The sequence below is a fragment of the Temnothorax curvispinosus genome, unplaced genomic scaffold (genome assembly GCF_003070985.1).
Source record: "Temnothorax curvispinosus isolate PA1 unplaced genomic scaffold, ASM307098v1 QBEX01009183.1, whole genome shotgun sequence".
Lineage (NCBI taxonomy): Eukaryota > Metazoa > Arthropoda > Insecta > Hymenoptera > Formicidae > Temnothorax > Temnothorax curvispinosus.
The window spans coordinates 269,458-283,865 of record NW_020218963.1 but is presented as its reverse complement, the minus strand read 5'-3'; the positions used below and the strand labels follow the sequence as shown (position 1 = coordinate 283,865).

Here is a 14,408-nt window from a genome sequence, read left to right as displayed (position 1 = left end):
AGCAAATCGATTCTTATATGAAGCTCATATACTTTATTTGCAAATAAAGCCTGCACATAAAAAAAAATTTATTCCTGTGAATTTCAATAATTTTATATTGCACATTGGTCACATTCGCATATACGTGGCGCTTGAAATAAAATAACAGCCCGATCAACAGGCTTTAGAGAAGCGAGGAAAATTCGTTTCCCGAAGAATTCCCTCAAAACATTATGTGTATATTTCTCTTCCGTAGATCCGAGATAATTGTGCGTGGAATTATATGACGTCAAATTAATGAAAGTATTACAATTTCGGCCACGAGTAAATTGGAGGTATGGATGACTTGTAGCTTGGATCGTACAGCTGCGCCTTAATAAAACTCTCGTAATCCGTAGGCTCGGGATGGACAGTCGCTAGGCCTGCGCATAAGAAAGATACATGAATAATTCATATTATATGTTAGAATGCACGAGACGAGATGCTTCGTATATGCCCGTCTCCTCCGATGCATTTGCAATAATATTTATACTCACAGTTGTCATAGGCATATTTCATGATCGCACATGCTATACTCAGCGAGCATTTCTGTATGTCAGCCAACGGTGGATAAAGATTTCCGCTGTCCAAGTCTGTTTGCGTTACCAAATCAGAAAGAGTTGTTGCAGCAATAAGAAAAGTCTCTTCGGGAATTGTGCGCATACCGGCGCATATCGCGGCCAGCGCGATTCCAGGGAATATGTAACTATTATTACCCTGGCCAGGATAGTAAGTCTTATTGTTGTACGTTACTGGTAGGAAAGGCGAACCGCTCGCGAATATGCATCTACCCTGCACAATTCAAACGATATTTAATAAAATTATTTAGGAACCGTTGAAATACCATACTCGTTAGATATTTCAATAAAAATCAGAGAGTTCTTTAAGGACAGTCTGTCTCGAATGCGTAATCAGCTTCTTACCTCTGTAGCAATGTACGCTTCCTCAGCGGTGCACTCTGCCTTGCTCGTTGGATTGCTCAGAGCGAAAATGACGGGTGTCTCATTGTGACGCGCCATTTCCCTCAGTATTTCTGTTGTGAAGGCACCCCTGATAGCAGCTGCGCCGATGATAACCGAGGGTTTGGCAGTCTTAACGACGTCCAACAGAGTATCGATCGGCTGGTCCTCGCGAGCAAAGTGCAATTTATGCTCCGTCAGTCCGCCTTTTGGACGATTTTTCACTAACAATCCTTTCGAGTCTACCATCCAGATTTTGCTCTTAGCTTCGTCCTCGGTTGCCCCTTCCTTTTTCATCGTCATTACGCACAACGACGCGATACCTAACGACGCCTACAAACAGTTGATAATTTACGATAAACGCGTATCGCTCTCACGGCTAAAGCACGCGTGCTTTTTTGTCGACGGTTAACGTGTTAACTAAATGTGATAGCAACCTCTCCGGCACCCTGAAACACGATCGTGTTCTCCGAGAGCTTTGTCCGCGTAACGCGAAGAGATGCCAGTAATCCGGCAACGGCGACGGAGGCGGTGCCTTGAATATCATCGTTAAAGGTACAATACATGTTGCGATACTTGAGAAGCAATCTGAACGCGTTAAAATTTCCAAAGTCCTCGAACTGGATTAATGTATTCGAGCCGTATCGTTTCACGACAGCCTTCATAAACTCGTCCACGAAGTCGTCATAGTCTTGTCCGGTAACACGTTTGTGTCTATGACCGATGTACAGGGGATCATCCAACAAAGACTGCAAGAAAAATATAAAAATCAAACACGCATATATGGATTTAAAATTAGAAAAGAAATCAATTCGCGGTTTAGTGAGAAAATCAAGACGCCGTTTTTATACTATAGATCTAAAATATATTTTCGCGTACCTGGGTATTGGTGCCGACATCCAGAGTGATAGGCAAACACTGGTGGGGCTTAATACCAGCTAATGCGGTGTACAGTGACAATTTGCCTACGGGAATGCCCATGCCGTGAGCACCCAGGTCACCTAATCCCAATATTCTTTCGCCGTCCGTGACGACGATCGCCCGTACGTCGTGCTCGGGCCAGTTTTTCAAGACGTCGTACACGTGACCTTTGTCGTGAATGCTTATGAAGAGGCCGCGCGGCCTACGATAAACCAGACCGAATTTCTGACATGCCAGACCCACGGTTGGCGTGTACACCAGCGGCATCATTTTACCTACATCTTCTGCCAACAAACGGTAGAAGAGTTTCTCGTTTCTGTCCTAAGGAACAAGACCCTAATGTGAGAATCAACGCGTACAGATAGGAGCGGGCCTGATAACTGCCGTGTTCATGTACCAGTAGGCCTATGAGATATATGTATTTCGAGAGATCGTCCGTATAGCGTTCCAGATTAAGACGGCAGAGCTCTAACTGCTCTTCTTGGGTTTTCACGGCTGCCGGTAGGAGACCATGTATACCCAGCATCTGCCTTTCCTCGATGGTGAACGCCATGCCCTGAAACGTGATAATACTGTTTAAAAAGTGAAATTGAAACTCACCCTAGCATATCTCTACCTCTCTTAAAAATCCCTAATAATTCTATGATTTAATTTTATTTATCAAAATGTTTTTCAAAATTAATTGTATCCATCGTTCAGACTATTTCAAATGTTGAGTGTTGCACGCGCGTCGCTATCGCTTCTTTTTCTTGTAAGATCGCAAATCGGAAAAAATTAATCGATGAGTCAGAGCACCAGACTATAGACTCTGACCTTCAATTAAAAAGACTGATGGTGCCGTAAATGCTGACTGCGCAACAATCATTAGTGAATGTGGGTGAAAGGTGATCAGCTGATCGTCGTTCCACTTTGATTTTTACAAATGCGTTGATTAATGTTGCATGAACGTTACATCCGATGATCGTGATTCAGATAAATATATATATATATCAGAATTTACCCGCGGGACTCACATTTTCCATGATCCACATTCGCTTTCAAGGTTAATGACATTATAATTGCCCGTGGCAATTGTGTCTAATTTAATCTAGCTTGTATGGATGATGTCAGACAAACACGCGTTATCTCACAAAAGTGATGAAGAAAATATTCGATTGCATTATTTAATCTTTTAATCGACGTTGAAGCGACAACACAAAACCTTGTATTTAAGAGGCGTTTTAAATATCTAATTTATTCTCTCGAGTAAGTTTAATCCGAAATATCTTAACAGCTAGTACTTTCAGAGATAATCGCGTAAGTTTAATATAGAACACCCTTTATATTAGATTGGATTATAGATGTAACACATATATCGTTGGCATAGTGATGTAACTGCATCTTGTAGGGACACTGCCAATGCTTTTTTAAAGCGAATTGTTAGACTGTGCCAGATAATCCTTAAACTATCGGTCGATTAAACGGGCTATTGTCAACACGGTATACGATTATTTCACCATTAAAATTTAACGAATGCCCGTGTTTCGCTCGCTCGTACTTTGAACGCAAACTCGCTATTAGTAGAAAGTATTAATTAATTAACATTGCTCGCGTCAGCTCTGTTAATTATATGTTACATTCTTACAATAACTACAAGATAACAATTGCAATTACAAAAATTAACGAAAGAATTATACTAATAAAATAAAAAATATTCTTAAAATTAAAAAAATGATATGTGCTATAATAATTTTCCCGTTTTCTCATTGCGATAATATCTTTCCAACATTTTTTTAATGTCGACAAGCGAGATTAATTGTAAGACCAACAGAATAAATTATAACGTCGAATCGCGCGATAACATAATAGATGTTTCTAATTAATAAAACGTCAATATTGAAGGAGCAACATAAGTAATTTATGAGCTGACTTGTCATCCCGCCGACTTATCTCGACTGCGGTTGATGAACCGCATTGCTTTGCATTGATTTCATTCATTTTTAAATGCCGGAAAAGTATCGAGCTCTTGTCCATTATTCTCGAAAAGTGATAAACCGGTCCGGTCTGGTGTTAATAATCCAACTATCCGTTAATATTTCCCTTGATGGCTATGGTCATTTTACATCTTCTGATTTTTTTCCACACAGTTTGCTTCCATACAGCGCTATTAAACGATATAAGATATTCGATCTCTCTTTTTCATTTATCTCTTTTTTTTAATTTGATCTAAAATCGACATTTTTTAAAAGAAAATGTGCCAATATACGGTCGGGCTGGATCTTTTGTGTCTAACACAAAGATTTTTCGCGTGAATTTATATACAATTTGTTGTCGGTCTTGAAACACAGTTTGTTGAAGCTAGAATAATATTATCGCATAATTATATTGATAATTATATTAATAAATTCAATAATACCGATACTCATGCGTATCTGTAGAAACACTGCAAAGAACGTTGCAAAAAATTGCGGAAATTTTTCTCGTCAAAAACAAGTATTGTGACTTTTGTGCGACCGAAAGTTTCCGCGTGTGGTTCTCGATAACAATGCATTGTCGCCGGTAAATGTAAATGGTGCATGATAACATATCTACCGCTTTTATATCCGTTCTTACATAAGATGTCTCTTGATGATAAGACGTAAATGTGGTTTTGCGCGAAAGCATTTAACAACTTTAATTTGTCAATACGTAAGATATATGATGTTTTTGTGATCCTTGAGTCAATTGTTGTTGTTTAATCAGTTTCTGATTAAACCATAATTTATAATAATTTTATCAGCTTTTAAAAGATGATTTTTTTCGAAATAAATGATATTGGTCATACCACAACGAATTGAATGAAAAATGATTAAATCTAATTCAATAGAGAGGTCAACGCTCGTAAGGAGTACTTTTCCATTAGGTGAGGTCATCTCCGCTTTTTGATGCACACCCTAAAACGATGACCAACTCTATCTTAAGTTTTATCAATAAATATTCTGTATTTAAACAAATTAAGTTCTTTATTCTATTTTTTTAATTTTGAAATTGGATATAAAAGAGAAATAAGATTTAGAATATAAATCTGTTAATGTAAAGTTAATTATTATCCACAATTTCTAAAATTTTTCATATTTCATAACGAGTAATTAACGTAATCTAAAGGGAGGTCAATAATGTCTCTCTTTTGGAAAAGTGGACTTTTTCTATAAAAAAAAAAAAAAAAATATATATATATATATATATATATATATATATACATATATTTGTAATAAAATATTTTTATAAATAAAAGTTTCTTTAACGCACTTGAAATGTTTATCTTACTTAATGTTAGTATATCACACAATATCGCAGTTTTGTTTGTTTGATAGAATATAATCTTTGCGGTATATGTTTATCTAGCTATGAGTAAATTGATAATGCTGACACAAGTGACAAGGCCGTCTGGCTGTGGAAGTGTTTGTCTAGAATGGCTAAAGTAAAGCTAATTATTGTTTTCCAATCACACTCTTTATGTTTTTATATCGACTATATAGGAATCTCTCATTTTCTCCATGGTGCTTAACTTCCAATTATTGTACAACTATTTGTAACCTTTGTTCCTTATTGCAATAATATTATTAATAAAATATAAATATATTTTTTAACGACTATCATTGCAATAGACACGTGTCAATAGTAATTAATAATAAAGCATATTTAATTGTGTCTAGCTTTTTATAGATCTAGAATTAGGAAAAGATAAAAAGAATAAGCTAAATTAAAATTAATCGACATTGGGTGAATTAACTTTGTAATCATTAAAATTAAAATATTCGTTTTAATGGACAATAAGTGAATTTTACAATATTAATAAGACAATAAATATTATATATTTTCAAGCGTCAAGACAATTATAAAGGGAAAGTTTTGTTTGGTTATCGCGGGAAAAAGAAAGTTGAGATTTCGGCGAGATTTACAAAAGAGAAAGTCCAGGGCTTCGGTCCGAACGTAAATGAGATCGCAAAATCAAGCGCAAGTAAGAACGAGTACCCTGCCATCCAGAGCGAGCAGTGCCTCAGGGATGCGCGTAGCTCGGTTCTGATCCGGAACGAGATTCCACCAGTCGGTCTCCATTATCTCGTCGCACTTTCACTACCCGAACTTTTCCCTCGGGATTTTCGTATCCCATGACAAACAACCGACCGTGGAAACGGTTGCTGGGGTTCTTGACTCCCGTGACGGCGACCCTTCGGTCTGTGCACGGATCGATAGGCAGCCCTATTCTTGAATTCTTGAATATAAAGTGACTCCGTGACCTACCCCAAGTATTACGTGTACCCGTTGCTTAGCAAAAACGAGCCCGCGCGAAACGTCCGCGAATGATTTCACCGATATAAAGGTGCTTTACAGAGAGAAAGAGAGAATATGTTTTATTTTCTTCGAAATATTTGTGCGCTTGAGTTTTCCGCTGGAGAATTTAATTCGATTGATTATAATCAACTCCCGAATCTCATTTGCTTCTTCATAAATGATATCGCGAAAAATATCAAAGTAACTTCTTACAATCTGAAAGATACAGTTAAAAATACTTTCAGAGCCGTTGAATCGACACTTCTGAATTAAAAGTGGATGAGAATTTTTTATGTCCATCAGGTAACTTCAGAAGGAGAAGCAAAGAGCCTTTGAAAAGAATTGAAAAAATTGCATTTTCTTTATCTCGCAAAGTAATTGAAGACAACTAAACATGCGATTTCAATGGTGACCGGATAACTTGGAAGAAATTCAGAAATAAGATTGTGAAACTTCAGGGCTGTGATCACCCTCTGAATGGGACACTTAACTATATTGAGTTTCGAGATTGCGCAAGCGCGGGGGGCAATTACCGCGAGGTATTTCGCGTAGTCATCTTGCATTCTGCTGTCGAGTTGCAATCCGATTCGCCGTACGTACATACGCAATTGCTGCATGCAGCAAAGTCTTAGATTTCGCTTCGCAAACCATTTGCGAACTTTTTTATCAGATCAGCGAATCAATATAATTGGAGATTACTCATCAGTTACTAATATTTACTTCAATCATTAAGGTGACACGATGTAATCTTACGTAAAATTACGCGTGAAATTAATTTTCAAAATCAGCTTTATCGGCTATTAAAATCTTCACTTTTTTATTCTTTACAGTGACGAGAAGATTTAAGGAATTACAGGAGAAGAATCAAGTCATATATTTCCTTAAACCGGATCCAAGTGTCTGGGTTAAAGCGTTTTCCTCGGAATCTTCCTATTCCGGGTAATTTTACACGACCGGCCGTGTATAAATCATTATCTTACAAAAAAGTCCTGCATGTGACATACACACACAATGACAAATATTTCGCCACTTAAAATGAAAGTCCAAGTACGTGTCCACTTGTGAATGATAACGAGAGCACTGGAAGGATGTTTAAAGTTAAAATAATTTCGTCTTTGATAAAATGCGCTCGTTACGTTCCGATCCTCTCGTCATCTTTTTTTCTTTCTTTAAATAGACTTCCGCGTACTGTACTGACAATGAGTCAAGTCCGTGTTATGCGGATCCGTAACGGCGACGGTACGCGTGCTCGCGTCTATCACAAGCGGCAAGCGGCGAAATGGCAAGCGCAAGGCATTTTCTCGCGCGACAGACAACGGCCTACCTTGTTGAGCTGCGGGTCCCTGATGTGGTCGAGGCCACGCAGAAGGCCGGCGCAGGCCGCGTCGCCGCTACCTCGCTGGCCCAGCTGATCGCGCTCCAAGCTCGACATGGTTGACGTTTTGCTCCTACTACAGTCGGGCTGGCTACTGCTCTGGGTCCTGCGAACGAATGCCACTTGTCTGAGCGGACCGCGCGCAAACTCGCGGTAAGGTGGTAGGACAGGGAACAGGCAACGCGATAGCGAAGTGAGGTGACACGGTGACGTGACGTGACGCGACATGACGCGTCGCGTCGCGTCGCGTCGCGTCGGCGAAATCAAAGGGGTAGAATAAATCAACACCGCCGCGCGCCGTGTGCCAGCGACCTTCAATCATTGATCCTTTAACCTTAAGCGCATTTTACTCATTGTACTATACGTTGACACGTAACTGATAGACACAACATAATCAACGTCGAACGCATCTTATCAGTGCTTCAAATCTTTAAAATATTGCATCGTATTATATTGTGTAATATAATACACAATTTACGTTTGCACATTCAATAAGGATAAATATCGAACGTGGCGTTTTCAATAAAATTTCTGCAGAAAATTTCAGAATATTTATTTGTATCGGACATATTCGATATCGGGATCGAGTATATTCTGGGGGTGCAATCTTGTCAGATACGCACCTGCGAGGAGGCACGGTTTAACGCACGCGCATTTATCGCGCAATCACGCGTTGTGCATTTGCGGAATAACAAATGTCATGTTTGATTCATCGTGAGAAAAACATGCAAACGACTGCAGACATGTCGATATTAGAATTTTAGAAAACACTATCGTGACGGGGACAAAGTTCGACAGGGTCCGCGAATGATGTAGATTGATGACGTATATACGTTCCCGTACTCTCTTTTGCCCTGACTAGATCAAAGTTTAAAGTGTACGTCCAATCGTCGTGACTGCGCATTATTTTCCCTTTGCAAAATTTTATTGAAGTAGCTGCATCGTTACGAGAAAAAATAATTAAGAAATTACATTAACGATAAATATTAACGAAAAGTTAGAAAAAAGGATAGGAGAACTTTTCCTTCAACAAAGTTTGTGCAACAAAGATTAATTTACTCGCTCTGGTAGTTGGTTGAGCTCATATAATTGAGCTAGCAAGCTGGTGATGATTTGCGCGTGTCCGAATTGCGTAATAGGGAAAAAACTGCGGTCAGTGCGGTCTTTCGCCTGACGTAAGAAAAGTAAGAAAAGTAGGTAAGAAAGAAATTCAACGAAACGGCGATGACGCGAGGGATTTTGCGCGTTTCTCGGGCAACGTCCACGGACTTCGATGCGGAATTTACATCGATTTTACCTGTTGTTGGACGGCTGATGCTGACGGTAGATTTCTGCAGGTTCGAGGTCGTAGGTATCGTAACGCAGGCCGCTCGATTGACGGAGGAAACTCGTCAAGTGACAGCCGAGCGGCGTCAAAAGCTGCTTCGTAGACATGCTTTGCATAGACTAAACGTCTCGCGGCTTCTCGCGGCTGTTTTCTTATCTCCCCCGTACAGCGTATCCGGGGGCAAGGACGTATCTCGCTCATATGTGAGCGCCAATATTTGATCAGAATTTACTTTCCCCCTCTCGAAGCTGGATCGCGAAATGGAAAGATTGATCGGAAGACGGAAGACACCGTGGTGTCTCATGCTTCGTGTTTATCCTTGCACAAAGTTATCAGCGTGGACAAGTGATGCGGTCGATGAGACGCGATAACGCGACGCGTACGTGTCGCGATGGCCTTAAACTCTTTTAGTCACCAGCGTGATATACCGATCGCACGATTCACGCGATGCATCTTTAGCCAATGCGAAATTCAGACGGCATTATCGTGTAAAAGTTATTACAAGATATGTAAAATGAGGAAATATTAAAAATTCTTTTACCAATATGAGGCAATATGAAGTACAAGTTGAGTCACATACATTTCCGACGCAAATATCTTTTTCTAAACGTCCCTAAATGATGCAACCACTCAAAAACTAATTATTAGTAAGATTGAGAATTTAAGATATATTTATCCTGTGCAGGAATAAGTTACATAATATATTTATAGCTTAAGCCAATAATAATGATCTAAAATGTTAGTTTTATTTATTCTGCGTTACTGTTGTTACAACATTTCACATCAAAGTGCTTATTTTTAAATTCTATTTTTTCTTTCTTTAACGATACACATTCTAAAATCCTATTTATCATCAAGAGAGAGAGAGAGAGAAAGAGAGAGCAAGTTAGCCGCAATTAAGGTAAGTACAAACAAGACAAAGGCACTTACATCCTGCCGTTTCGTTGCGCATTATTGTCTTTGGAGTGTCCGCTGCCCATTTCGTTGACGAATCGACACTTAAACAATTAGCTGGACGATTTGCTAGTTGATTTGCTTGTCTGGATTTCGTATCGATATCGCGGCGCGAACACGTCATAACTCTCTGCGCTAGCTAGGGCAGGGAAGAGCGCGCCGTATTTTGCAGCTGTTGACAAAATCAATCCCGATAAGGGAAGAGAGATTTTTCTCGAGAAGAAATGTGAGCCGCCCAGCTCCGATCGCACGCCACGCCGGTGAGATGTGAAATCGACTGCCCCGATCACGAGCAGATCACGAGCGTGACTAGTGGGTTTTGCCGTCGGATCGTCAAGGAGGAGAACGTGGTGCTCGCCCGTCGTGTTGCAGCCTTTGCTCTAGTTTATCTAGATTCCCCCCGTCTCCTTCGAAGAGAAAATCGGGCGAGAGAAGCGTATTTTCGGAGGGGGAACTGACACTTCCTCTGGTCTGACATTTACAAAGAATACTTCTTTTTAACGGCTTTCGCGATTTATTTTAATCGAACTGCCGTCGTCCACGGCGGTGTTTGTAGTTGCGTAATCTTTCGTTTGGGATCTTTTTTTGCTTAATGACACGACAGAAATTGCGTACTTACGTGCGTACGAAAGTTTTCCTGTCGTGCACAGAGAGAGATGACTTTGCGCGACTGAAAGAGATTTTTTGGTTTGTCAAAACTCAATCGCGTACGTCACATTGCACTATCGTGTGCAATTTACCTGAGAAGGTAGTTCTTCGCTCGGGTCTTCCCGAACGCGAACAAACTCTTTCTGACAGCCATTCGTCGACGATAGCGGCGTGGTCTCTGTCCTGAATATATCGTTATCTAATCGATAATCGTTTCTTGTGAATCTTGTGATATGTCTAGTGGATAGTCGCGCAAAGAGACAAAAAATCTTTATTATTTTGCACATCACGAATAACATGGCTTGTATTAATATAAGAATCTTTTTAAACAGCTAAACAAACGTCTCAAAAGTATGAATAAAAACATGCATAAAGAAGTCGAATAAGCATTTAATTTTCGCAAGAAGCATAAAGGCCGAAGCATGCACATCAGACTTTTGCATAACGCATAATATAAGTATAAGAAAATAATTGATTGGTCCATATAAGAAAACAGACCAATCCATTTTCTTATGCTTGTACATACATTATGCTTCGGCCTTTAAAATGCTTAATGGACATTGTGTTAAATTGTTTTTTTGCATATTCTGCGACAGATTTTCGTTATATTGTTAATTATTCTTCAATTTGAGAACGTCAATTGTGCATCGGAATGCGGATACATTGAAATTTAATAGGGCTCAAAGTAGATTATTTTTATTCTCAAAAGTGTAATTGTACGTTTCATTATCTACTATCAGGATCAATATATATAATATATATCATGTAAATAATATAAATATTATAAATCTTTATGTTTGAAAGGAACGCGAATAACGATACCTTCGATCGTTGCGAGAGTTTTTTCCCGTTGTTCTAATTGTTTCTTAATGGCGCGGTGAATGCATGGTGAAAGTCATAATGTATTACAATTACAATGTAATTGAGGAGAGGAGAGCGAAAGAATCTCGAGCGGCGGAACGTGATTGGCCAGATCCGGGGGCTCGACTCACGACCCAATCGCGTTCGACCTTTCGCCAGTCGCCCGACTGTGCGGCGGCTCGGGCGGCTGGCGCGAGTACGATAAATATTAACTTATTTTATATATTTATATTATACATATGTTAAATATCTAATAGCCCTCTCTCCCTTTCTCACTTTTTTTCTTTCCGACACTGCCGATAAAACATCATTTTGGTGCAATATACATATATGTATATGTATACATTTGCAGATGTAGCACGGACGCGCACCAAAATAATATACATTGTTTTATCGGCGGTGTCGGAAAATGAACGTGGCTACGTAGTACCACGTTCGAAAATGGATGTAACATACTGGCGGTAGTGTATACAGGGGCTGCCGGCTGCCGGCTGACTGGCTGACAGTCATGACAGTCTCACAAAAAAGACTAGCAATATAGCATCATACGCGTCCTTGCGCGTGTTGTTTACGACGTATATCGTTTATAATACAAGGACGTAGGATATTTTATGAATTTTTCTTATTGAAGAGCTGCGAATACACATATAATGGCGCAAATAGGGAACGTGGTAAGTGAATTATTCTTTCCACACGTCGACGTTCACGATAATAATTTTATAACCTAGACGATCATGTCCAACGCGAACAAAACTACAATGTAAGAATTGTTGAATAATTGGCAATTATTTAAGTTGAAAATCTTACTTGATTAAGATTTGTTCGCTTATTTAGTAAATAATTATTACAATAATATTTATTAGATAATTCCTCCCTTGTTTTATTTATATTTTATTTGATACTTGTATAAGTTAATTTGTGAGAAGTGTTTGATTATATATGTAATGAATTATACATATATTTAAGACGGCAGATCAATTAATCGCTGGTACCAGCGTGCTGTCGAGACCCGCTGAAGAATTTGAAAATGATGTGAGTACAACGTCCAAGTAATATCTACTATATATTGCAAGAAAACATTATAAATATATATGGAAATATTTTTGTTCTCTTTGTTTCCATCATATTTCTATTTTAGCCGTCTCTGGAGGCAATGTGGGCAATGAAAGCCATGGAACATGCAGAGGTTTATTTCAATGTAAGTTATACAGTTATTACACACGTAGAAGTTATGAGATAAGTAAAGTATATGTGATAGAAATATCGTCTTTCAGATTTTATGCTCGGTTGATCCAAAGCTTTTGAAACTGACACCTCACGACGAGCAGATCTATAAGACTTTTAAGGATACCTTTCCCAGTATGAAAGTGGATAAAGTGGACGAAGACGAATTGAAATCTCTAGAGGGGAAGACAAAGTGGAGGTTCTTCTGTGAACAGTTTAAGGACATTGTGGAGGACTATAGTTTTGGTACATTATTGAGAGCAGATTGCACCGGAGATTATTCGGAGCAGAACAGCATACTAACAACCAGGATACAGTTTTACGCTATAGAACTCGCAAGGAACAGAGATGGCTTCAATGATGGCGTAAGAGAAAGATTCAGACCGAAAAGGACTGTAAGAAAATAGCCAATTTTAATATTACATTAACATTATTGGAAACCGATTCAGATATACAATTTTTCTATTACTTTTTTTTTAATGTAAGAGACAAATAATGCGAGAGAGAATTTTGTAAGATATACATATAATAAAAGACATATATAATAACGTAAGCATTAAATTAATTTAAATATATTTACCATCTCTGCGCGCATGTTCCATGGCTTAATGATGGGATAAACTTTCTCTTCTCAATTTTATGTAACATCGAAATAATTTAGAAAAAGACATAATATGCCGGATGAATGAATACCTAGAACTATAGTAAAAGGCTGCAGCAAATTTCCTAAGAAAAGAGAAGATTAAAAGAAGGGTATAAAATAAAAATACATAATAATCTAGGGCACAGAAAATGTTTGATAACGATTAGTAAGGTCAAAAAGGTAATAAGGTAAAAAAATGTACAAGAGCGGTCATTTCTAGAATATATTGCTATATACACACTTTAATAACCAAAAACAAACATTACAGCAATAATATCGTTATTAATATAATATCATATGCAATAATAGAATCGTTTATCAATCGTAGTGAAAACACCGAAAACCTTGTTTCTTCTCTTACTGGAAAGAACAATGCGTACGATTTGTCTTCTTTTTATTATTAATAATATTAATTCGCATAATGGCGCTCGATCGACCGCACTCGCGTGCTGTTGTGGATCTTCAGACAAAAAAAAAAAAAAAGAAAATTGATAGACGTTCGCCACACAATAATATATTGGTGCGAATGCGCTATCTCGAGAGTGCGGTCGACCCGCGTGCCGATCTCGATCGTTATCATAGAATAATAAATATGACAGTGCGATATCTAAAAAATCTGTCTTTTTATGCAACTTGCACATTCAAATACAGATGTATTCGAAAAATGTACATTGTTTTATTGCCCTTACGAACGTTAAGGGGATATAAAAGCTGCCAAATCGTTATATGGCGAGTATACTTTAGAGGCAGGATAATATACCCTTTTCAATCTTTGCATTTTAGTGACAAGCGCGCAAAGGAAGAAACAATCTTCGAAGAAAACCGCGTCGTTTATCTTCTTTCGTATCATTATCTGATACGCGATAATCACCTGAAATAATCGTAATTTGATTATTTGAGATAATCATCTGAAAATTGCTCCTCTTTCAAATTATGAGTCATCTAACGATTTGGCAATTCCGAATTCTCCTTGAGTCTCTATACGAGCGGTACATCTGCGACTTCTCTCCCAATCTCGCTCATTCTCTCTCTCTCTCTCTCTTTCAAACTCTTGCTTTCTTTTTCTCGCGTTCGCTCTGTATCTCTGACCGCTAAAAAAATATTCGATACAAGATCATATGAGAATTACAAAATAGAGCTTTGAATAAAATCTGCTTTAGATGAGCGTCTTTCGTATGAGCGTAA

General features: G+C 38.5%; 3 protein-coding genes across 5 annotated transcripts in view; 1 reads left to right on the top strand and 2 right to left on the bottom strand.

The window, feature by feature from the left end:
* Positions 1-6: 6 nt before the first annotated feature.
* On the bottom strand, positions 7-10,664 carry LOC112458783 (NADP-dependent malic enzyme-like). Of its 3 annotated transcripts, XM_025022583.1 has the most exons (9): positions 10,588-10,664; positions 10,467-10,517; positions 7,516-7,672; positions 2,296-2,454; positions 1,857-2,219; positions 1,415-1,726; positions 942-1,310; positions 516-810; positions 7-401 (listed from the first exon to the last, which is right to left on the bottom strand). In XM_025022583.1, exons 1-9 carry the CDS (start codon positions 10,647-10,649, stop codon positions 286-288), a joined length of 1,884 nt encoding a protein of 627 aa, XP_024878351.1. In that variant the 5' UTR covers positions 10,650-10,664; the 3' UTR covers positions 7-285. The 3 variants fall into 3 exon arrangements, with proteins under 3 accessions (XP_024878351.1, XP_024878352.1, XP_024878350.1); XM_025022584.1 differs by lacking the exons at positions 10,467-10,517; positions 10,588-10,664 and adding an exon at positions 9,824-10,169; XM_025022582.1 differs by lacking the exons at positions 10,467-10,517; positions 10,588-10,664 and adding an exon at positions 8,864-9,086.
* Positions 10,665-11,856: 1,192 nt separating this feature from the next.
* On the top strand, positions 11,857-13,128 carry LOC112458765 (protein PBDC1). The gene is made up of 4 exons (XM_025022552.1): positions 11,857-12,027; positions 12,323-12,388; positions 12,495-12,554; positions 12,631-13,128. The coding sequence occupies exons 1-4, from the start codon at positions 12,007-12,009 to the stop codon at positions 12,985-12,987; spliced, it is 504 nt and encodes a 167-aa protein (XP_024878320.1). The 5' UTR covers positions 11,857-12,006; the 3' UTR covers positions 12,988-13,128.
* A 304-nt stretch (positions 13,129-13,432) lies between these two features.
* Positions 13,433-14,408, bottom strand: part of LOC112458762 (poly(rC)-binding protein 2) — a 124,203-nt gene continuing 123,227 nt past the window's right edge. The window contains exon 8 of the mRNA XM_025022548.1: positions 13,433-14,408. This exon is cut by the window's right edge and continues 14,612 nt beyond it. The gene's annotated coding sequence lies outside the window, so the exon portion shown is untranslated.

Coding starts and splice junctions, on each gene's coding strand:
- LOC112458783 (XM_025022582.1), bottom strand. CDS start 9,009: ATGCAAAGCATGTCTACGAAGCAGCTTTTGACGCCGCTCGGCTGTCAC. Junction 1,311..1,414: donor TGTTTCAGGGTGCCGGAGAG/GTTGCTATCACA, acceptor AACTGTTTGTAG/GCGTCGTTAGGTATCGCGTC. Junction 402..515: donor GAAATATGCCTATGACAACT/GTGAGTATAAAT, acceptor TCTTATGCGCAG/GCCTAGCGACTGTCCATCCC.
- LOC112458765 (XM_025022552.1), top strand. CDS start 12,007: ATGGCGCAAATAGGGAACGTG. Junction 12,389..12,494: donor CTGAAGAATTTGAAAATGAT/GTGAGTACAACG, acceptor TTTCTATTTTAG/CCGTCTCTGGAGGCAATGTG. Junction 12,555..12,630: donor ATGCAGAGGTTTATTTCAAT/GTAAGTTATACA, acceptor ATCGTCTTTCAG/ATTTTATGCTCGGTTGATCC.